The sequence below is a fragment of the Eleginops maclovinus genome, chromosome 23, assembly GCF_036324505.1.
Source record: "Eleginops maclovinus isolate JMC-PN-2008 ecotype Puerto Natales chromosome 23, JC_Emac_rtc_rv5, whole genome shotgun sequence".
NCBI lineage: Eukaryota > Metazoa > Chordata > Actinopteri > Perciformes > Eleginopidae > Eleginops > Eleginops maclovinus.
The window spans coordinates 13241754-13262199 of NC_086371.1; the positions used below are offsets into that span (position 1 = coordinate 13241754).

The 20446-nt window shown below is 39.8% G+C and overlaps 1 protein-coding gene across 1 annotated transcript in view; it reads left to right on the forward strand.

Annotated features, from left to right (window-relative positions):
• LOC134859577 (dedicator of cytokinesis protein 2) overlaps positions 1–20446 on the forward strand; it is a 90176-nt gene that overhangs the window by 23937 nt on the left and 45793 nt on the right. Inside the window, exons 25-26 of the mRNA XM_063876117.1 lie at positions 12676–12818; positions 18727–18822. Of these exons, the coding sequence (XP_063732187.1) occupies positions 12676–12818; positions 18727–18822 (239 nt within the window). The remainder of the gene's footprint in view (positions 1–12675; positions 12819–18726; positions 18823–20446) is intronic.

Consider the following 20446-nt stretch of genomic DNA (forward strand, 5'->3'; position numbering starts at 1 on the left):
TAGCTGGGTTAACGGTTTTGTGAAGAACCAATCAGAGTACCGAACAAATACCACCACAGTCTGTGTGAAATCCTACAGAGCATTAGTTGCTTCTCACTTAAAGGTTGAGATCGCATTAAAAGGTCTATTTTACAGTGAGTAATTCCAGCCGACCTACAGAACTGAGCAGGCAGCTGTTCCCACTGTACTTTATGATTAGGAAGGATGTCCTTTACTTCAAAGGCTTTATCTTGATACAGCACAGTGGATAAAAGTGTGGCGCTAATACAGCAAGTAAAGCACTCTGGATAAAAGCATCTGCCACATGGTGAAAGGACATACTGTTGTTTACTCATCTATGCTTTATTTTCTTTCCTGCATCATACACACACATTCAGGTCAAGTCAATTTTGTTAATATAGGAATGACGTGGCAACCTATACTCTCCAAGTTAAGGAAGCAGACGATATGGAGGATGACACTCCCAAAAACTTTAAAAAGAAACAATGAGTGAATTTTTCAATATTAAACCTTCGATATTCGCTTGTTATACTCTAAGAAAAAAGAAGGGAAACCTACTTTAACATTAATGGTTGCTTCATCTTGGTTCAATTTAATACTACATGTATATCTTTGTTTATTTGTCAAAACAGTCTTTTTTTTCAGTGGCTATTTTTTTATTGAGGACAAAATAAATCACTTTGGATGTTTGATGCTGATGCTGTAACAAACAATTTCAGTGCTGCTATGTTTATCTCCACTGACATCACAATAATCTCGATGTGTTCCGCTCAGATACCATTTTATTATTACAATCAGCACAAGTGGCCCCGATTAATGTTCTGGTGAAGGTCAATTCAAGTCAGCAGGCTGAAATAACATGGACCTAACCAGCAAAAATGTGTAGTCTGTAGCAGTATCTGTTGATTGTCATCTGTCCTGGTGTTAATATTCCCTATCCGCCCAGACTGAAAACATCCATGAACATTAATGCAAGCAGAAAATCAGTACACTGTAGTTGTAGCCTGTGAATATAAGAAGAGTGTTATCCATAATAATGTCAACAGTAATACCTGCAGTGTGCCAAAGGAGAAGAAGTAATAACCCCTAATGTTCGAGGCAGATAAGCGGAAAGTGTTTTCAGAGCGCTGCAGGGTCATAGTCATTAATGTGTCAATTTTCCCACCACCATGCCTATTGTTCTTTTGATTTTCATTAGACTTGGCTTAAAGAGACACATGTTTTTATATGTATCAAGCCTATAAAGTACACATAAAGATCACACACTCTGCACCCCCTACTACTGTTCAGCGCTGTTATGTCAGTGTAATGTGCTTGTAGTGGGGTGATAAGTGGTAGTTCCCTCTGCAGAGGACCACACAATGATAAATACAGTGGGCTAATGATGTGCTGCTGTATGAAACCGAGTCGATAAGGGGGCCCATCATCGGGCCTCTGCCATGCAAACTGAAGAATTGGAAGAAGGCTGTGAGTGATTGTGGTAAACCAAATTTGGTTTCAGACAGAAATGGGTCTGAATGGGAATGAGACGGGATGCATGCTGGGCTGTGCGAGACAGATTTAGCTATATCATGGATAGTGCAGGTTGTGTATGAGAATGCATCCATGCAGACACGGGGCCAACACATTTGCATGTATTTGTTTCAGAGTGACTGATGGCTCCATATCTGGGTGTGTTTGTGCATTTCAGTATTTGTGCAGCGGTGCATGCTAAATGGTTGTGTGCTCTGCCTAAAACGTTGTTTTTGCTCAGTGTAGCAGTGGGTCCGCTCATCAGTCAACCGCTGCCAGCCGAGTCAGTGGCCGGTCCAGGATACGGTCCTTTGGTATTGATCTTGGCTCAGATGATTGATTCCCAAGGGGCCTCAACGACAGCCCGGGCCCTCTGGCTTGCTGTCAACATTATCAGAGTCACACTCTGTCATCAGGAAAGGAAGGCGAGAGGGAAGAAAGCGATGAAAGTAACAGGAGGGGAGTGATGGGAACAACAGGTAGAAAAGAGATCAGGATAAAGAGGTGTATAGGGCATCATGCCAAAATGCTACAAATCAATTTAGGCAAACAAGGTCTCTGAATTATCAGTCAATATGTGAAAACCAGATGACTGACCTACAACCTTTTTGAAAGCTAATATTTAGAAGATGTTTGGGCTCCAGTCAAAGCCTGAATTATTTTAAATTCATGTTAAGAGTAATTTGAGAGGGTTGAAATCTCAATTTGTAATAAAACACATATGCCAGATGAGAGGGAGCCAGGCAGAGGTAGTTTAGAGAAAAATGACGAATGAACAAACAGAGGATGAAAAGATGGAAAATATAAAACTAATTTGCAAGAAGGGAGACAGGGAAGTTGTTTTGGGAAAATAAAGGACTTCCCACTTGCAGAAAAGGAAAGGGGGATGACATGATGATTAGTAAAGGTAGGAAATATGGATGACAGAGGAGTGGTGAAGAGACACTGGCATTTCTAGGAAAACAAGGTATTCAGGAGAGAGGAGAGAACAGGTGGGTGGTGGTACAGAAAGAAAACAAAACAGCTTGAGAGTGAAAAGTAAGAGTTAGTGAGAGATATACTGACGTTGTTTTGCTATAAAACAGTTGAGAAGTGATTCAAGTTTAGGGTCTGCTCACACGAAATCTATCAGCAAACCCGCTTGCTGTTGTTCAGGTTCTCACAGCTCCCTCTCCTCCCCCCCCCATACTCTGGCACACTGCTTATTTATTCATTCGTTCTTTTATACATTGGTCTATTCCATCTCGATCCCTGCCTCACCAAATGAGGGCTGACGCTCAGTCTAATTGAGATGCATTTAAGCATCGAGATGCTCATCAGACGGCTTGCATGCGCGGATGCCATTCGTCCAGGAGGCTGAAATATGTAGCACAGCTAGATTATATATTTATCATGGCTAATGGCCCCCGGTGTCCTATCACTGCTCTGCAATACATATTTAATAACCCTACCTGTCTGTATGACTGTCTGTCGGAGAGGACCTGCCAAGCTCCCTCTCCAGGGAAAAATGTCAAGCCTTTGACAGTGTAGGAGATGTTAGATGATTGAAAGGGAGGGTTTGTGTTTTTGCACCGAGTCAAGAGATCACCTGCTTGGTAATGTCAGAGTGAGAATGTGAGATACAGATAAAGAAAAAAAACAATCAAAAACATCTCAGTAGTACGTGTATTATAAATGCATCAACTGCAATTAAACCTATCAGTATTTTAACCATACCTTGTTATTTAATGTATTTTTTACTCATGAAGTGCATAATGAGCAGCACATTTGCATTAGCTCCACAGTTTCTCCCTCACGTTCTGTTACTGGTGGATTTATTAAGTGTCGTCATTGCAAGAGAGAATCTTCTTACAGCAGAAAACACAGGAACGTTTGGGTGTGTAGGGAATACAATTAGGATTGAGATTGGTTAAATTATTCAGCTCCTTTTTGATTAAAAAAAATATATATATTTTGGTAATAATAAGCCAATCCAGAAAAGTTGGTAACTACCAGGCATTTGTTACTTGGTGTTACTCATTAGGGGAGAGCAGTTTTTATTTTTGTAATGAGGTCCCGTCACATACTGTAGTCTTTTCTCCAATCATGGTTTAAAATATGTGTACAAGTGTGTCTGTGTGTGTCCAATTTATTGATTGTGCCTGTTCATGTGCTTCTCATGACTGATTGCATCCTTTGGCAGTGTTTGAAGGGATTGTGTTTTTTTTTGTCCAATGTTAAAAAATATGCTTGTGGGATTAAAGCTCTTGGCAAGCAAATACTGTTTACACACACATATGCAGACACAGGCACAGATACACTTGTGCATCCTGTCATAAGGGTTAATCTGGTTTTTAGTGAACATTACATTTACGAGGCGCATTATGGCTCAAGTTAGGCAAATTATAATGCAATCACTGTGACAGATTGAGAGCATCAACATTGATGAATGACGCAAAAAGAATGAGGGCAAAGAGCAGAAGGAAAGTGGGATGAAAATGGCATTTTACTTTCCAAAATCTAGTCAAATCCCTGATTCCGTCTACTTACCCTCTGCATTTTTTCAGCCAGGCAGCCATTTCCCATCCTCCATCTGTACAGCTGGAGGAAACACAGCAGTCATGTCACCCGTCTTGTAGAACAGATTAAACATAAACTACATTTGTTTTGGTGTGATAAATTGTTCTAGCTAGGTGTCTCTGTAACATCACATGATACTAAAATCATCATACAGAAAATAAGAGAAGCTGTCGTCTGCCGTCTGTAAACATTTGATTTAAACGCATTATTCACATCAAGCCATATAAACAGCAGCAATCCTATTACTTAAATTGCTTGAGCTTTGCTGCCGCACATCATACTATACTGTTGACGTTGTTCACACCCGTGTCTATATTTCCCCTGCTGTGATTACTTAACAGATGCATGTCAGTGCTCGATGAATATAGATGAGTGATGTACTGTACAGTTATTATCGTCACGATTTAATCAGTGTTGAGTGATATCGGTTGTCCCCACATTCTCTACCAATCAGCATTATTGACAGGTCACTTTAAACCTGAGATATAATGATACTGAGCGGGGTTTTCTACATCCGGCCTGTAAGAGAGCGTTAAGATATTACCCTGTCACCAAGCGGGATCTGGTTATAAATGTGTTTTTATGTCCTCTGAAGTATGATTAGGCTGTGTTGATATACTAACTAAATCTGCTTTTAAATGCAGATGTATAAAGCCAGTGGTTTTAACAGTGCAATATGCTATGTTATATATGTGAGGTTTACACTGAGGGTAAGCAACTGTTTGCATGCGCCACAAGGGCCTCTTATTGTTAAATATTTCTCCAAGCCTTACTCAAAGCAGCTGGTTGAGATGTAATTTCAAAGCTGTCAGCTTTACTGCTGCTCAGGGTGTATGATTGTAACAGGTTGCTGGGTGGTCCAGTAAACCCCCATGTGCTGTAACCTTAGTTATATGGACATATTTAGAGACAGATTTGTGAATCGTAAAAATCATAATAGTCATTGGCAGGTGTGCCCCCCCAGGCTGTCTCAAAAGTGTTTCTCTCTGTTCTCCTCCCTACAGTGTCTTTGTTTACTGCATACCTCCTATCTTTTCCTCTGTTCTCTTCTCTGTTCTCTACCCTCACCTGCTACTGAGTCTTGCTCTAATATATTATTTTGTACTGTCTTACATAACATTTGCTTTTGATGCATCATATTAAGATTCATTTCACGCCATACTCTTTCTGCGTCGAATGCTGCCTGCAACACCTTAATTAAGACACATTTTCGAAATTAGTATAAAAAGTGGGGTTTGTTTGTGTCAATCGAGTGTTCTACTAGTAGCTCTGCTAACTGTAAAAGCTGAGGCTTGATGGTTCAAAACAGTTAAAAAGCGAGAGGGGTAGTGTCTGTCATTCATTACGGTTCTGCAGAGCCTGCAATGAAAGAAAAGAGGGATGGATGAGACTAATGGAAATAAGTGAATGGAGTTTAATCATTTTGGGAAATGCCTCTGACTCCCAGTCTACCTCTGTCTCATTTATATTCTGATCCATGCTTGTGTCTCTGAGTTCATCTCAATGGAAACTAAATGCAGACGAGGACAGTAGAGGGACACCACTTGCCCAACAAGTTATTTGCTTCGGATATGAGTGGTTAAATGTTAACCAGAGACATCAAGCACCTGACAGAATGGCTTTGTGTGCTCACGCTGAGCTTTCCGTCTATGTTTCTAAGGTTAAAACAAAATAACATTTCTTGGACTGAGTAGAATTGAATGATCCCTATTGGGAAGCTGAATCATAATACAGCAGCAGCGATATTGTTAAGTCAAAGTGGACATCATTGAAGTAATTAATGATTTTAACACGTCTAAACACTTGTAAATTGGAGATAATATAAGTCACAAGCTCATGAAGACTTACAGATTTAACATAGGTATCACAAATGTATTTATTTATGTATTGAAGTAAACATTAGTAAAAAAATTAAAAAAAAACAACTTCAGCTGTACTGTTTAGTTTTATGTATTCAAAAATCTTTTTTTCCATCAAATCATGAAAGTCTAAACTTGCAATGTCTAACTGCAATATCATGTAACATGGAGGGCCAAGTGCATGCGTGTTACACCATGATATGTCTCTATCTGCTCAGAGGACACTGAGAATTAGCCTGGCCATCAGTCAAAGCAGGGATATTGTTGACCATAAGGCATTCATCTACAATTGATCTGCCCTTGGATCGTTTGGATTCGATCAAAAAGCTGTAGCAACTGATGCTAGCAACAGACTAATTGGTCACTCAATTTAATAGTCATATGGGAGAGTGAGCTGGTGAAGAAAGCAGAGATGAGCAGTGGCAATTAGTGGGTGAGTCATAGACAGTGACTAAGACAGGTGGAAAGTAAACAAATAGATAATTTGCACGCTGTTTAAAACACAGGGAGAATTAAATGAAAGCTGCATCTAGAAAAAAAATCAACAATATTATACTGAATAAAAATAAAAATAAGAGGCCACCCTTTACTATGATTGTGTTTTCTTTGGTTCCGCTACAGTGTTTGCTGCCAGGTCTCATCAGCATCAAAACTTCAATCTCAGTAAAAAAAAGCAGGAGAGCCTTCATTCACGCAGTCAAGATTATTTTATGCATTTCTATGAAAAAAGTCCTCCCACTAAACCATTTAAGGACATCTATTTTGCTTTACAAATCATTTGTCACATATATTTAATCGCAACAGCACATCAAACCAGCCATTTAAAAAAAAAAGAGAGAGGTGTGAACAGACACGCACAAACCTTAATACTAACAGAGAAATCTGTGCTTTCTATTTCAAAAGGGGAGTAAAGATGGTTCAAGGAAAAAAAACAGTTAAGAAATAGGGAGGGAGACAAATGAGGAATGGAGGGAGAGTGGATGAGAGGAGACACCCACAGTGACACGGGAGAGATGAAAAACATGCTGAGAGAGACATTTAGTCATAACCAAGCGGGAAGACAGTTGGCTTGGTCCCAGCCCCCTCTCAACTCAAAAGATTTACTTGTCGCTGCGCCTACAACCCCCCTCATTATCATTTTTTCTCTCACTCTGCCTTGCCAAAAGCAAGGGATGACAACTAAAGGAAGGGAAGAGAGAGGGATGGAGATATGAGGAAGACAACAATGATTTACATGCTTCTTAGAAACTGAGATTGCATCTCATTATCATGTGCTATAGTTTATTGTGTTTGCCTGTCAAATGAAAAAATAGAGGAGAGATGAGCTGGCTGCTGAGCCATCAAAGCTCTTCTCTATGTTGTGGCCTGCCAGCATGGATGGCTGTCTGCTCTCATAAACTTGGTAACCCAAACACATAACCACACACTCACACGGACACAGAGAGATTCCAACTCACACATCAAATATCAGTGAAGCACCAAATCAGACACAACAATAATCTCAGCCTTTAATAGTCAAAGGCTGAGATTACAGGTAGAATAAAAATACATTTCAATTGAATATAGATGAGTACTTGAAGCTCTGTTGGTACGCGCTCTGAATATGTTGTGTGTTGTGCGTCAGCACCTGTGTAGATGAGGGAAAGCTGAAATGCATCCCAATGTTTGCCCCAAGATATTGATTTCCATTTGCCCATCAGCGCCTGTTGGGCAAAGCTTTCTTCCCTAACATGGCTGAATTGATTTACTGCATTGTTGCACCGTAGGATAAAACGCATAACATGCAACAAATTCACACAGGCAAGTGGAACATAGAAACGAGGGTGTGCATAGGAAAGTGAAAAATACACCTTTGCCATGAAGAAATAGCTTGTGTATTTTTTACATGTTGCATATCAAACCACTTCAAATATGACTAAAAGGTCATTGGAACTGTATCTGTCAGTGCCTTTCTCTGGTGCCTTTTGCAACGTTCCTCCAATTTTTCATCTCCCCTCCTTTCATCCCTATTTGAGCCACTCAGGCAGAGTCTCTTTTTAGGCTGCTTTGTTGCAAAGCTGCCACCAGCAAGCTCCACCAAACAGACCTTGGCAAAAATGGTTTAAGGTTATAGGATTAGGGCCATGACCGGGGTTAGACACTGCCAATCCCAGTGAAGGATGCCGGATTTGTTTTGAGCCCAAAAGAAAATTCTGTATGAGAAGCTCAAGTCAGAGAAGAGAGTACTGTTTAACTGTTCTATACTCACTGAGAAGGATAGATACTCAAATTGCAACAACACAAAACTGACTATATCTCAGAACAGTCTTCTGGTGTTAAATTACTAATAATATTCTAAAAGTTTGTGGTGAAAGCATTCCACAAAATATGAGGGGTGTAAGTGTGATATTTACATTTAAAAACTATTTTTAATAACAATAATATATGCTTGATTATATGTTTCATAGTATTATAATAATATATCTACATGTTCACTTTTACTCCCTTCCCCAGTGCCCAATCAACATTTTATTTGCTGACAAAACAAACAATAAACAAACTGTAAGATCAATTTCACTATTTTGTTGGTAAAAAAAATAATATTATGACAACCCTTCCTGAAATGCTAAGTTGCTGAGTTTTGATTGACAGAACTGAAAAACAGGAAATGGTAATCAAGAGGAAAGACCCATGGTGGGGTCAGCTGAGAGACAAAAACAATATGAAAAACTACAAACAAAAGAAAGAGCTGAGAAGATGGAGATTATAATATGCATAGAGACTCAGGAAACGCAGGGAGTATACACAGCAGATGATGAAAGAGAGACACACGGGAGGGAAAAACCCATCAGAGGAGAGGAAGGAGGATATGCTGGCAGAAGTTGCAGATCGTAAGATGAAACTAAATTTGCTAGATTTTTGCATTTAAATACCCCACAGATCTGCCAAGGCCTTCATTTTGTTATTTCAACAAATTACTGCGACAATGAAAGTTCCTCCAGTTCAAATAAGGGCAATTTCCTTCCCTGATAAACTACTCAATCAAAATGATAATACTTTCAAGTTTATTTTGACTCGAAAATCACTGAAATGACCTCAGGTGGCTTACATGCATCATGTTTGTTTCAACCAATTTGGTAATCTGTTCTTAGGATGTATCATTTTATTGTATTTAAAGAAGAGAACATCTTTTCGCATATCCCTATGTTGGTTCAAACACACACAGTTCTCCACAGTAGTTGGAGTGTGCACTCAGTGCTGCATAGAAAGGGTTCTTTGAAATGGCCCTCATTTCAAATGCCCTCTTAAAGAATGACCTAGACCCTGGGACCTGCACACACCAACTTAGCTGGTGTTCTTACAAGACTGAAAGCCCTGAGGACCTCCTTGCAGTTCAAAGAAGTCCCGGAGAGAGCTTCAGTTCAGGCTGAATCGGCAGATATTAACATTCCTGATGTTATTCCAAGCCAGGCGAAGTGCAGAGAAATACCTATAAGGTGAAAGGCACTGTTCCACATCGCTGACTGAGGAGTATCAGCAGCAGAGATGTATTACAAAGGCAGTCTGTACTTATATCATCAAACTCGGCTCATATTCATGGGTTCCAGAGACCATGATGGGAAAGGGAATTTAGGTAAAATCAAAACAGACAATTCACACCCTGTCAGATCCGTCAAAGTAGGATGTTGGAGATGAACGAACTCTAATGGGGTGCTCATGGTTTTTTTTAAATGCCTTTTCGGAGTTTATGATGGGAGGCAGCTGCTGACTGTACTGATGTATTTTACTCTTCATAGGAAACTTCCCAGGAGAGCACAGGTTAAATGGAGTGTATTCAAAAAGCTTGAGACTCTAGGTGTTTTTCCATCACTATTGAAATTGTTTAAAATATATAATCTTCGAGTGTTAGCACGTTCTGTAGAAAGTAAGAAGAGTCAAGCAGATTGTGTCTCTGTGGGTAGACAATGAAAATGCAGGAGGTTAAAGTACATTGCATGAATATGCCAGCTACCTGAATATTGCGGAACATTTTCTTTATTCAGAAAGTAATCACAATGAAACAGGACATAAGATTAAGTTTCAAGCTGTCTAGTATTATGTGTCCCTCAGTTACTATCTCTTTTTCTTTCTCTACCTCATTATGTTCTACCCAGGCTGCACTCCCGAGGATGAAAATACAAAATGAGACCGATTATTCCTAACTCAAAGCAAAAGATTATACCCCTAAAGAAATGAAAACAAGTTATCTCGTCATTAAGTATAAAACTAGCTAGCTAGATGCCTGTATTAGTTTACACGATATCAAATGTTCCACTCCATTTGCAGTAATGTCATGCCTGAGGCTTGCGTAAATGTGTTCTTCCATCTTCCTTGACATTAATATAGGGTCAGTGTAGACGTAGAGGACCTTGAAGCCTGCTATCATGGTTATATTTTCATCAGGCCTGGCTCCTGACACAGTAAAACAAAAAGCATACAATGTTTGGTTCAACAGGATACCATTTCAAAACAACTACCCCCTGCTATAAACTCATGTTCCCTCCCCTGAACATGTTGCAGTGATAAACACCAGCTGGGTTAGTTTCTTAGATCAATAGAAATAAAGAAGCATGTGGCTCTGGGGTCATTTCAGCAGGGAATGAATTTCTACTCAGGTTTAGTGGTTCATCCGGCACCCAGAAGGCAGATGGATTAATTCTCGCACACACAACACTACTGCTATAAAACATAACCTATTGTTTTCTCAATCGGAAAGGACAAAAGATGATGAGTTTCTGTTTTGATGGATTAAACAGATTTACCGGGCTCTCTTCTCAAGTACAAAGCTGGCAGCCTCTAAAGCACCATATGTTGTTTTTGGTCAAAGACACATCTTTGTTTGAAGTTTAACATTATACGTTGTTAGTTATTTTAAAATGACATGGCACTGAGATACTACATATTATTTAACTTCCACACTGCTTGATGTTGGTTTTACTCTACCTGTCCAGGCCCCTCGTCTGCCTCCATTTCTCTGAGTCATTGAGGGATTGAAGTGACTCATGCATCTCTCCTTCACTGTCTCTCTTAACCCCCCTTTCCTGTGTGTGTGTGTGTGTGTGTGTGTGTGTGTGTGTGTGTGTGTGTGTGTGTGTGTGTGTGTGTGTGTGTGTGTGTGTGTGTGTGTGTGTGTGTGTGTGTGTGTGTGTGTGTGTGTGTGTGTGTGTGTGTGTGTGTGTGTGTGTGTGTGTTGTGATGAAGGTCCACTCAGCAGGCCTATAAGCTTGGCTCAGTAAATAATGGAACTAACGAGCATAAGCCCAAATGAGCTTTTAATGGGCTCTGTCTACCTGCGGCTACAAGAGAGGAATGGGTGGAGGAGGCTAGGGGGCAGAATGATTAAAAAAGAACGAGACAAGAAAGGGAGAGGTCAAGTTAGACAGATGAAAAATGTTAAGGTCTTTTTTTTTGCAATCACCATTCACTTACTTTGTACATATCTGTAACTGCATGGTTTGGTATAGGCCATTGAATATTTACAGTATATCTGACCTTGAAATAAATTATTTGACCTGCAAGCTGCATCCGTCATTAGAACCACCTCTGCCAAATTGCGTTTGACTAATTATGTGTTAAGATAGGTAGTGCTTATGGCAACAGCTGGCACTATGACGCATTAGGATATGGTTGAACAGCAAATGAAAGTGTAGGATATAGGATATCCCATCCCAAGTATGCCATAAAACACAGATGAGCAACACTATGTTGACATTGTTTCGTCCTATTATCTGAACGGCAAGCTACCAGCCTTTCCTTTATTATTAGCAATAACTTTTGTGAAAATGTATGACCCATTCAGAAAAGGGCACATATTATAAAACTCACATTCAGTGTTTGTGGACAAACGTGGTTTCTGGAGGCATTTCTAACCAGAACACAGTAAATTAAATCCACCCAGTCATTTGTTGAGGGCTACATTGGTCAGAACATGTGTCATTATTAATCAAGCCATTGAAACTGCTTTAGATTATCTTCCACTACAATGCTTTTGCTACCATTGTCCCTTTAGAATTCCTATATCTAGACGGCACTGACCATACAGCATCCATAAACACTTTATGGAGCGGTGAAGCACCGTGTGTAAGTAGTATAAATATAACAGATGCTCCAAGTATATTAGCTTTTGACATGGATATCTTAACATTAGTGAAAGTGTGTTCCCGCTTTAGTGTTCTTCACTTTGAAGTAATGTTTTATTGACATCATTTTTTGATGATGCACTGCATGTGAGATACAGTAAGCACAGACTCAAGAGAGATTAGGATCAATCAGATAGGTGGAACAGAGAAACATTTGGCTGTGGCGATTGATGAGTTGTCTGTTTGGCTGACAGAGCAGCAGACATGCATGGAACTGTAAATAGACACTTGATTGATATCCCCTCATTGTGCAGTCTTGGGTAAGGTTGCATTTCTTCTTCGTGCTGCAGTTGCGTCATTACTCAAAGTTGTGCGGGCGTGGCTGTCTCCAGAGGAGCTGCACACATTGATGTAAGCTTCCAGGGTTTAGGTTTTAAAGGGATTTTTCAAAGAGGAACTACATAAGTGTAAATCTTAAAGCTCTGACTGTTGATGTGTGTGATTAAACATCTTAAGACAGTCGCATCTTTTATGGCCCTGCCTAAAACATCGCTCTTGCAAATAGGCTGTCTGGCACTTCATTTTTCTTACAGACTTGTTTATTAAACCTGTCATTTTGAACCATCGCTGGTTTTGTTTCTCCGCAGAGTGCCGTGATGTGCTGTTACCCATGATGCTGCGGGAGTTGAGCGGGGCACTTGCCAGTATGGCTGACGGGCCTCATGATGAGAGGAGAAATAGTCTGGAGCTGCTCAACAACATTCTGGAGGTCCTCAGCCGGGACAATGTGGTAAGACGTAGAGCTGTTTTATGGTAAAGAAGGCAAATGGTCACGCTGCATTCTGGGTGATTTTTCAAATTAGACAGCGTTGAACACATCCAACATACCGGTACTCTGAGAACATGTTGGGATCCAATTTCTATGTTGAGATTCGAAATACAGTTTGGCTAGATGAAGTGTAGTGTTAACTTTTACTGTATGTTTCTAACAACATTGTCCAGGTTGTTGAATATAGTTTGATAAACTCAATCACAGCTTATATTAATACCAATTTCCTGTCTGTCTAGCTATCTCTCAAAATCATTACCTCTTTCATTGTATTTCCTAAAAACGTCTTTCATTTGTAAGTTTTCCGTGTAGTTTTACTCAGTAGGCCGAAAGCAATGAAGCTTACCTTAGCAGCCGGTTGGCTGAACAGTTTCCTCAGATATTTAAATACCAGTGGTCATTGGAGGTGCAACTAAAGTGCCAAAAGCCAGCAGCAACAACATCGGTTTACACTGGTTTAAACTATAAATATGCCAATGACCAAGATAATAAAATCTGCATTATTACCGCTGAGGCAGACAAATAAGCAGCAACCTTTAATGGAACTTTCAGCTTTATTTGCTCTAATATAACATTAAACCTTCCTACACAGTATTTATATTAGTTAAGGGTAGAAAAATGCAGCCCAGAAACTAAAAACCTTTTTCTTTATCTTTTAAGGATCACTGGATGAATTTGTAATATCCCTGAGCTCTGTGCCTGCCCAGTGCAATTTGTCTCCTTAAGAGTAAAGTAAATAGCCTTAAGCTGTTTTGTTTTCAGTCCTCCAGCCGTGCAATAGTGCGGCCTTGACCAATTAAAATCTAATTGATTTTGCTGCATGTTAGTCTGTTGAAAGAAAATTCAGTTAGCTCATGAACTGAACACCTTTAATGCTCACACACTCACACACAGCCAATACATCAACGGAATCCATTTGAGGACTTTTAAATTGCTCTTGCAAGGTATTGGCAACGTGCTGAGTTTTTGAAGGAAAGGTAGGGCTCTTCTTTCAGCTCTATTCGTCTGGATATCTTTAATTTAGCAATAGCTGACACAGGAGAGGAGAGGGAGAAGTAATGAATGGAGTCGAGTAAATATGATGACAAGATAACAGGGCTGTAGCTGAGTGTCAAAGGGACATGAGAGGTACACACATATTAATATAAAAACTGCAATGCCAGTGACGCGAAGTCTAATACAGGCTTTCTCTTAAGTTGCATAATGGGAAATGTTTTTTGATACACTACATAGTATCTCACAAAAGTGAGTACACCCCTCACATTTTAAAAATATTTTATTATATCTTTCCATGGGACAACACTGAAGATATGACACTTTGATACAATGTAAAGTAGTCAGTGTAGTTTGTATAACAGTGTTAATTTGCTGTCCCCTCAAAATAAATCAACACACAGCCATTAATGTCTAAACTGCTGGCAACAAAAGTGAGTACACCACTAAGTGAAAATGGCCAACTTGTGACCAAATAGCCATTTTCCCTCCCCTGTGTCATGTGACACGTTAGTGTTACAAGGTCTCAGGTGTGAATGGGGAGCAGGTGTGTTAAATTTGGTGTTATCGCTGTCCCACTCTTTCATACTGGTCACTGGAAGTTCAACATGGCACCTCATGGCAAAGAACTCTCTGAGGATCTGAAAAAAAGAATTGTTGCTCTACAGAAAGATGGCCTAGGCTATAACAAGATTGCCAATGACCTGAAACTGAGCTGCAGCACGGTGGCCAAGACCTTTACAGCAGTTTAACAGGACAGGTTCCACTCAGAACAGGCCAGAACGCCATGGTCGACCAAAGAGGTTGATTACACGTGCTCAGCGTCATATCCAGAGTTTGTCTCTTGAAAATAGACATATGACTGCTTCCAGCATTGCTGCAGAGGATAAAGGGGTGAGTGGTCAGTCTGTCAATGCTCAGACCATACGCCACACACTGTATCAAATTGGTCTGCATGGCTGTCATCCCAGAAAGAAGCCTCTTCTAAAGATGATGCACAAGAAAGCCTGCAAACAGTTTGCTGAAGACAATCAGACTGAGGACAAGAGTGCTGCCGGCTGTGGGGAGCTACAGTTCATTGAGGGAACCATGAGTGCCAACATGTACTGTGACATACTGAAGCAGAGCATGATCCCCTCCCTACAGAAACTGGGCAGCAGGGCAGTATTTGAACATGATAACGACCCCAAACACACCTCCAAGATGACCACTGCCTTGCTAAAGAAACTGGGGGTAAAGGTGGTGGACTGGCCAAGCATGTCTCCATACCTAAAACCTATTGAGCATCTGTGGGGCATCCTCAAACGGAAGGTGGAGGAGCGCAAGGTCTCTAACATCCACCATCTCCGTGATATGGTCATGGAGGAGTGGAAGAGGATTCCAGTGGCAACCTGTGAAGCTTTAGTGAACTCTATGCCCAAGAAAGTTAAGGCAGTTCTGGAAAGAAATAGTGGCCACACAAAATATTGACACTTTAGGCCCAATTTTGCCATTTTCACTTAGTGGTGTACTCACTTTTGTTGCCAGCGGTTTAGACATTAATGGTTGTGTGTTGAGTTATTTTGAGGGCACAGCAAATTTACACTGTTATACAAGCTGTACACTCACTACTTTACATTGTATCAAAGTGTCATATCTTCAGTGTTGTCCCATGAAAAGGTATAATAAAATATTTACAAAATGTGGGGGGTGTACTCACTTTTGTGAGATACTGTAAGTCTCAAGACTCCAGATCAAAGTATTCTCTAAGCGAAAACACACTATTGCTAATTTTATTATATAAAAATGTAGACAAGTTGAGAGTGAGAACTAGCTTTGATATTTCTTTCTGGATTCAATTAAGTACAAACACACACATTTACATCATCCAGTGTGTGTGTTGCTAGACTGTGTGGTAGAGTTTAATGAAAACCCTGACCGGCAAAACCTCTGCTTTGCTTCTGTTCTTTATCATGCCCATATAAAAATGTACAAACCGTTGTTCGCCTTTACTCGCACACACAGATGTCTTTAGTATTTTGAAATTGTTAGGATGGAATTAGGAAGAGGAAAAAAAGCCAGGTAAATGAAAATTGCCAATGGCCATTCAGGGAGAATAAAAAAGATTGAACGGAATAGTAATAGACAGAGCATTACAAGCTAAACAGACAGAGGTGAGAGGGTTTATGTTATTGAATATTAAGGGGGAGGGCTTCTACAAGACAACTATGCACTGAACTAGAGAAGTAACAGTCTGAAATTGGAATGGGGTTTGAAGAAACAGATGGAAGAAAAACAACAGAAATTGAGGAAGAAGGGGTGAAGTGAGACTGTGTCACCTTCTCGCCCTCTATCACTTATTTTCATCCCCTCTCCTTTTGTTTTCCACCCATCTGTCTCTCTCTCTCTCTCTCGCTCAGGGTGGTACCTGATTAGGTTGTTATACTACAGATGTCTCCAAATTGTAGAGAGAAAAACAAACATAGATGGAAGAGAAGACCAAACAAAAGACAGATGCTCTAGGAAAGTTTGTGTTGCGTGTGAGTGAGGGTGCTGACCGACAGAACGAAATGGCTCATCCATGCTTTCATGTTTTTTTCTTTCACCTTTCCCCAAAACACTGGGTTATTCTCACATTATTTTGCCAGTAAAAGGAAAACCACTACCATTTGGAATACATCAACAGAGTATCGTCATCTTTGTGTTCAGCAGGAGAGGGAGCATTGTGCCTCATCTCTCGGCGTCCAGCTCTGATGAACCAAAATACCTATAGTGAGCCAGAAAGAATCAGGCTTATTTGGGATCAACAGCTGCGCTACAACCTTACTGTGTGTGTCTTTGTGTGTGTGTGTGTGGTGTGTGTGTATGAGCGTGAGAGGTAGAGTTTAAGGTAGTCTCAGATGGAAATGGTATGCAAGAGGACACACTTACACAGTTGGTTACCTTTCACTGCCCTCAGTACATTTAATTATGTTTATTTTGCATTCATCCGGACCTTGAAATATAATCTGCCATCAGGCCAGCACATACAGAGCAACAGCAACACACGCAAAGTCAGGCAAACAGTCACACAAAAAAAGAGAGATTGCTGTTTTAAACTTTGAACTTGAGTCTTTTTTCCCTACTTTAATTAATATTCTGACCTTTGCTCTCTGCTTTTATTATCTTCTGATTAGCTCACACAAGGACAATTTGGTGAGATTATTTTAACACTGTTACCACATTTTTAACAAAAGTACACACACACACACACACACACACACACACACACACACACACACACACACACACACACACACACACACACACACACACACACACACACACACACACATAAACAAAGATGCACCCTGCAGCATTATTACTAAGATGTGCTTGGATGCAGCAGATGCTCCACTCCTGAATAACTACCCTCAGGGAAGTCTGAGTCAGCCTCCATTGACCGATTCGCTGTGTGTGTGTGTGTGTGTGTGTGTGTGTGTGTGTGTGTGTGTGTGTGTGTGTGTGTGTGTGTGTGTGTGTGTGTGTGTGTGTGTGTGTGTGTGTGTGTGTGTGTGTGTGTGTGTGTGTGTGTGTGTTAGTCCTGTGCATATTTTTTATGTAAAAAGTGTATTTTTGGTAAGGAATTTTCACTATTTCTATGCGTCATTAGTCAAACTTAATTTCTCTAAACTTTCAGTCTTCAAGGGTCTAAAACTATTGGATTTCCTTTGTTGCCTCTTTTAAGGTGGCACAATGTCTTACATATTTTTGACATTAATAGTTATTTTAAGTATTTATTTGGATGTATTAAATGTGTGATCTTATTAAAGGCTGTACTTTTATCATGTATTGATAGCTTTCTGCGTCTTCAATGTTAAAATAATACAGATGAATATTTGGCGATGAATTTTAAGTCTAGCAGGGCAATGAATTTAAATACTATTGCTCAACAAAGTGAAGAGAAAATCTTTGACTAGGGGTCATCTTATTCAAGTGAAGTAATAAAAGAGTTACCTCAAACATCTAAAGTAATCCCATATTATATTATATTAAATGTGTATAAATTATCAATATGTTTATGAGGTATTTGATATGTGAGTTTTTTAATATAAAGTGCCTACTCTTTTTTATGTTACTACGGTTGGTTGTCAAAGCCTGCTTTTTATATATCACTGGCACCTGAAAGAGTTGTAAATATTATCCACATTATTTAACTAAATTGCTAGAAAAACAAATCATTTTCCAGCTCCAGACGGTAAGACCAATTAACGTGCCAGTTTAACAACACCTGCCATGACAAATATTACTAATATTTAACTAGGATTTGGGAAAGGTTTAAGCACACACTGTTGGATACATGTTCTCCTCCTGGTTTGCCTCTGGGCAGATGGTGGAAAAGAAAGCTGACAGAAAAGTGTCTTCAAAGGAAGGGAAAAGATAGGAATAGGAAAGCAGGTCTGCACAAAAAATCCACATCCACGTGCCTTTGAGGTTCGACTGTCCACACTGAGGATGATTAACTGAGTGTTCTGGTGAAGACTCTTCCTAAAAAAAGTGAACCGACTTTTAACTTGATTCTCTTTGTTGTTTCATTTGATCTGCCAATCATCCATTCAGAGCCTGAGTGAATCTTTTTATTGTGTGTGCAAAGTTAGTTATTTTTGCTGTGAGGAGAGTTCATGTGAGGGAAAAACGAAAACAAAAGTTTCCCAGTCTCCAAAGTTTTCTGCAACAAGATGTTTCTGGATCTGATGTCATGCCTGACTGGAAGCTGATTTAACAGAACCGGATACTGTTCTGCAGCTGTTCTTGTTTTTGTTTTTGTTAACAATCTTTTGTCTCTTTGTCTATAATTTTCTTTCCAACTTTCTCTAGTATTCCATTGATTCAACTCTGCTCGTTTTTTTATCTCCAGGGTGCAACATTTCAACATGTCCAGGACATCGTGGTGTCTCTGTTGAGGATCATCAACAGGACAGTCATCACGATGGGTCGAGAGCACGCCCTAATCGTAAGTACATTCAGGACTGCAAAACCTCTCTTTTTCACACTTTGTCTGCTCTTTAAAATGTATTCATACAAAGACCAACCCCCATCTACTCTTGTCTGCTATATGATTTCATTATGAAACACAAAGTATTTCAACACAAGGACATTTTGTTTAAAATACACACTTTTATTGTACATACAAGAGGAAGATCAGGAAGAGAGGGGCATCGTGGGAGCTCACACACTGTTCGGTTAATTAGTGAGTCTGGTGTCATCCAGTGGTCTAATTGGTGGCAACCTGTCATCCAGAAGCAGCTGGAGCAGGTCCTTTTAAGATTGAGTGGTTAACATCTAAACTGCTGTGATCTAAGCATTGTGCAAATAGTGTCTGTTTATGTGTGTAGAAAATAATGATGTGGGGGTGTTTCAAATCGGGTTAGACGCATAGAGAATTTGAACAGATTCTTGTGATTTAAGAGTAGTCTGCCAATATATAATTTGTTAAAAAAATACTGTATATTAACCCAATAATTGTGTTATGATATACGTTAACAAATTAATTGGTAAAACTTAACTTTAAAATAGGATAATGTAACTTCACCTGATGTTTTTTTCTATTTAATTAAGATGTGTGTGAATGATTTTAGCATTTGACTGTGCCCTAGATGCTACAAAACAAATGATATATGGAAATGTATATCTTATGTGAACAAGGTCATGTTTGTTATTTAGGAATAGCTTTTAAAAAGTGTCTTATTCTGTTCAATTTACTGGGTAACTTGGTGCATGTACTCACTGTGAAACCGCAGTCACAGTTGACGGGTGCTGAATCACATGAAACAGATTATGTTGGGCTCTCCATATGTTGCACAACAACAAAAGCATTCCGCTGCATGATTTTTGCAACGTGAACTCAAGCAAAGCTCCAGACATACACAGCTAGTCTCACAGTGATCATACAGAATGTATAGGTGCTGTATTAGCTTAGGCTTTGCATGTATTGATACATATTTGAAAACATGAGTACAGGCCACTAACTCTCTGATAACTGTTCTACCCCCTAGTTTGCATTGGTTCAAAATGTGTGAATGTGTGTGTTAGGGCCTGTCATGCCTATTTGTGCATGTATGTATCTTTGTGTGAAATCCTTGAAACGATACTGAGCTTACATCAAAACACTTCCACTTTGGATGGTCAAAGGTGAGAGTCAATCACTCTGTCAAACAACGCTGACAGACTTTTTAATAATCTGAAAAGGTCTGTCAGTCTGCTGCCTATCACTTTGTCTCTTAATGTATTCTCAACACAGTCCTAACAGTCTCCACCGTGCTCTCCAAACCCTGATTGTCCATCCAGCCAGCTGTCTCTTTGTTTCCAGAGAGCATCATTCTTTCCCACATATATCCTCTTTAGCGATTCAGTTGTTGCTACATTCAAATGTTGGCTCTCCCTCCCTCCAAAGACACAGCATTCTGATTTGTTGTCAGATTGCTTGGATCATCAAAGTCATTCTGATACCCGTGCTTATAGCTGGGACTCAGCCAAGATTTGTTGTGAGGATTATTTCCCAGCTGTAGCGTGAATCCATCTCGGCATAAATCCGTTCATACATCTGTCCATATGCCTCAACAGCCACTCCGCCAAGT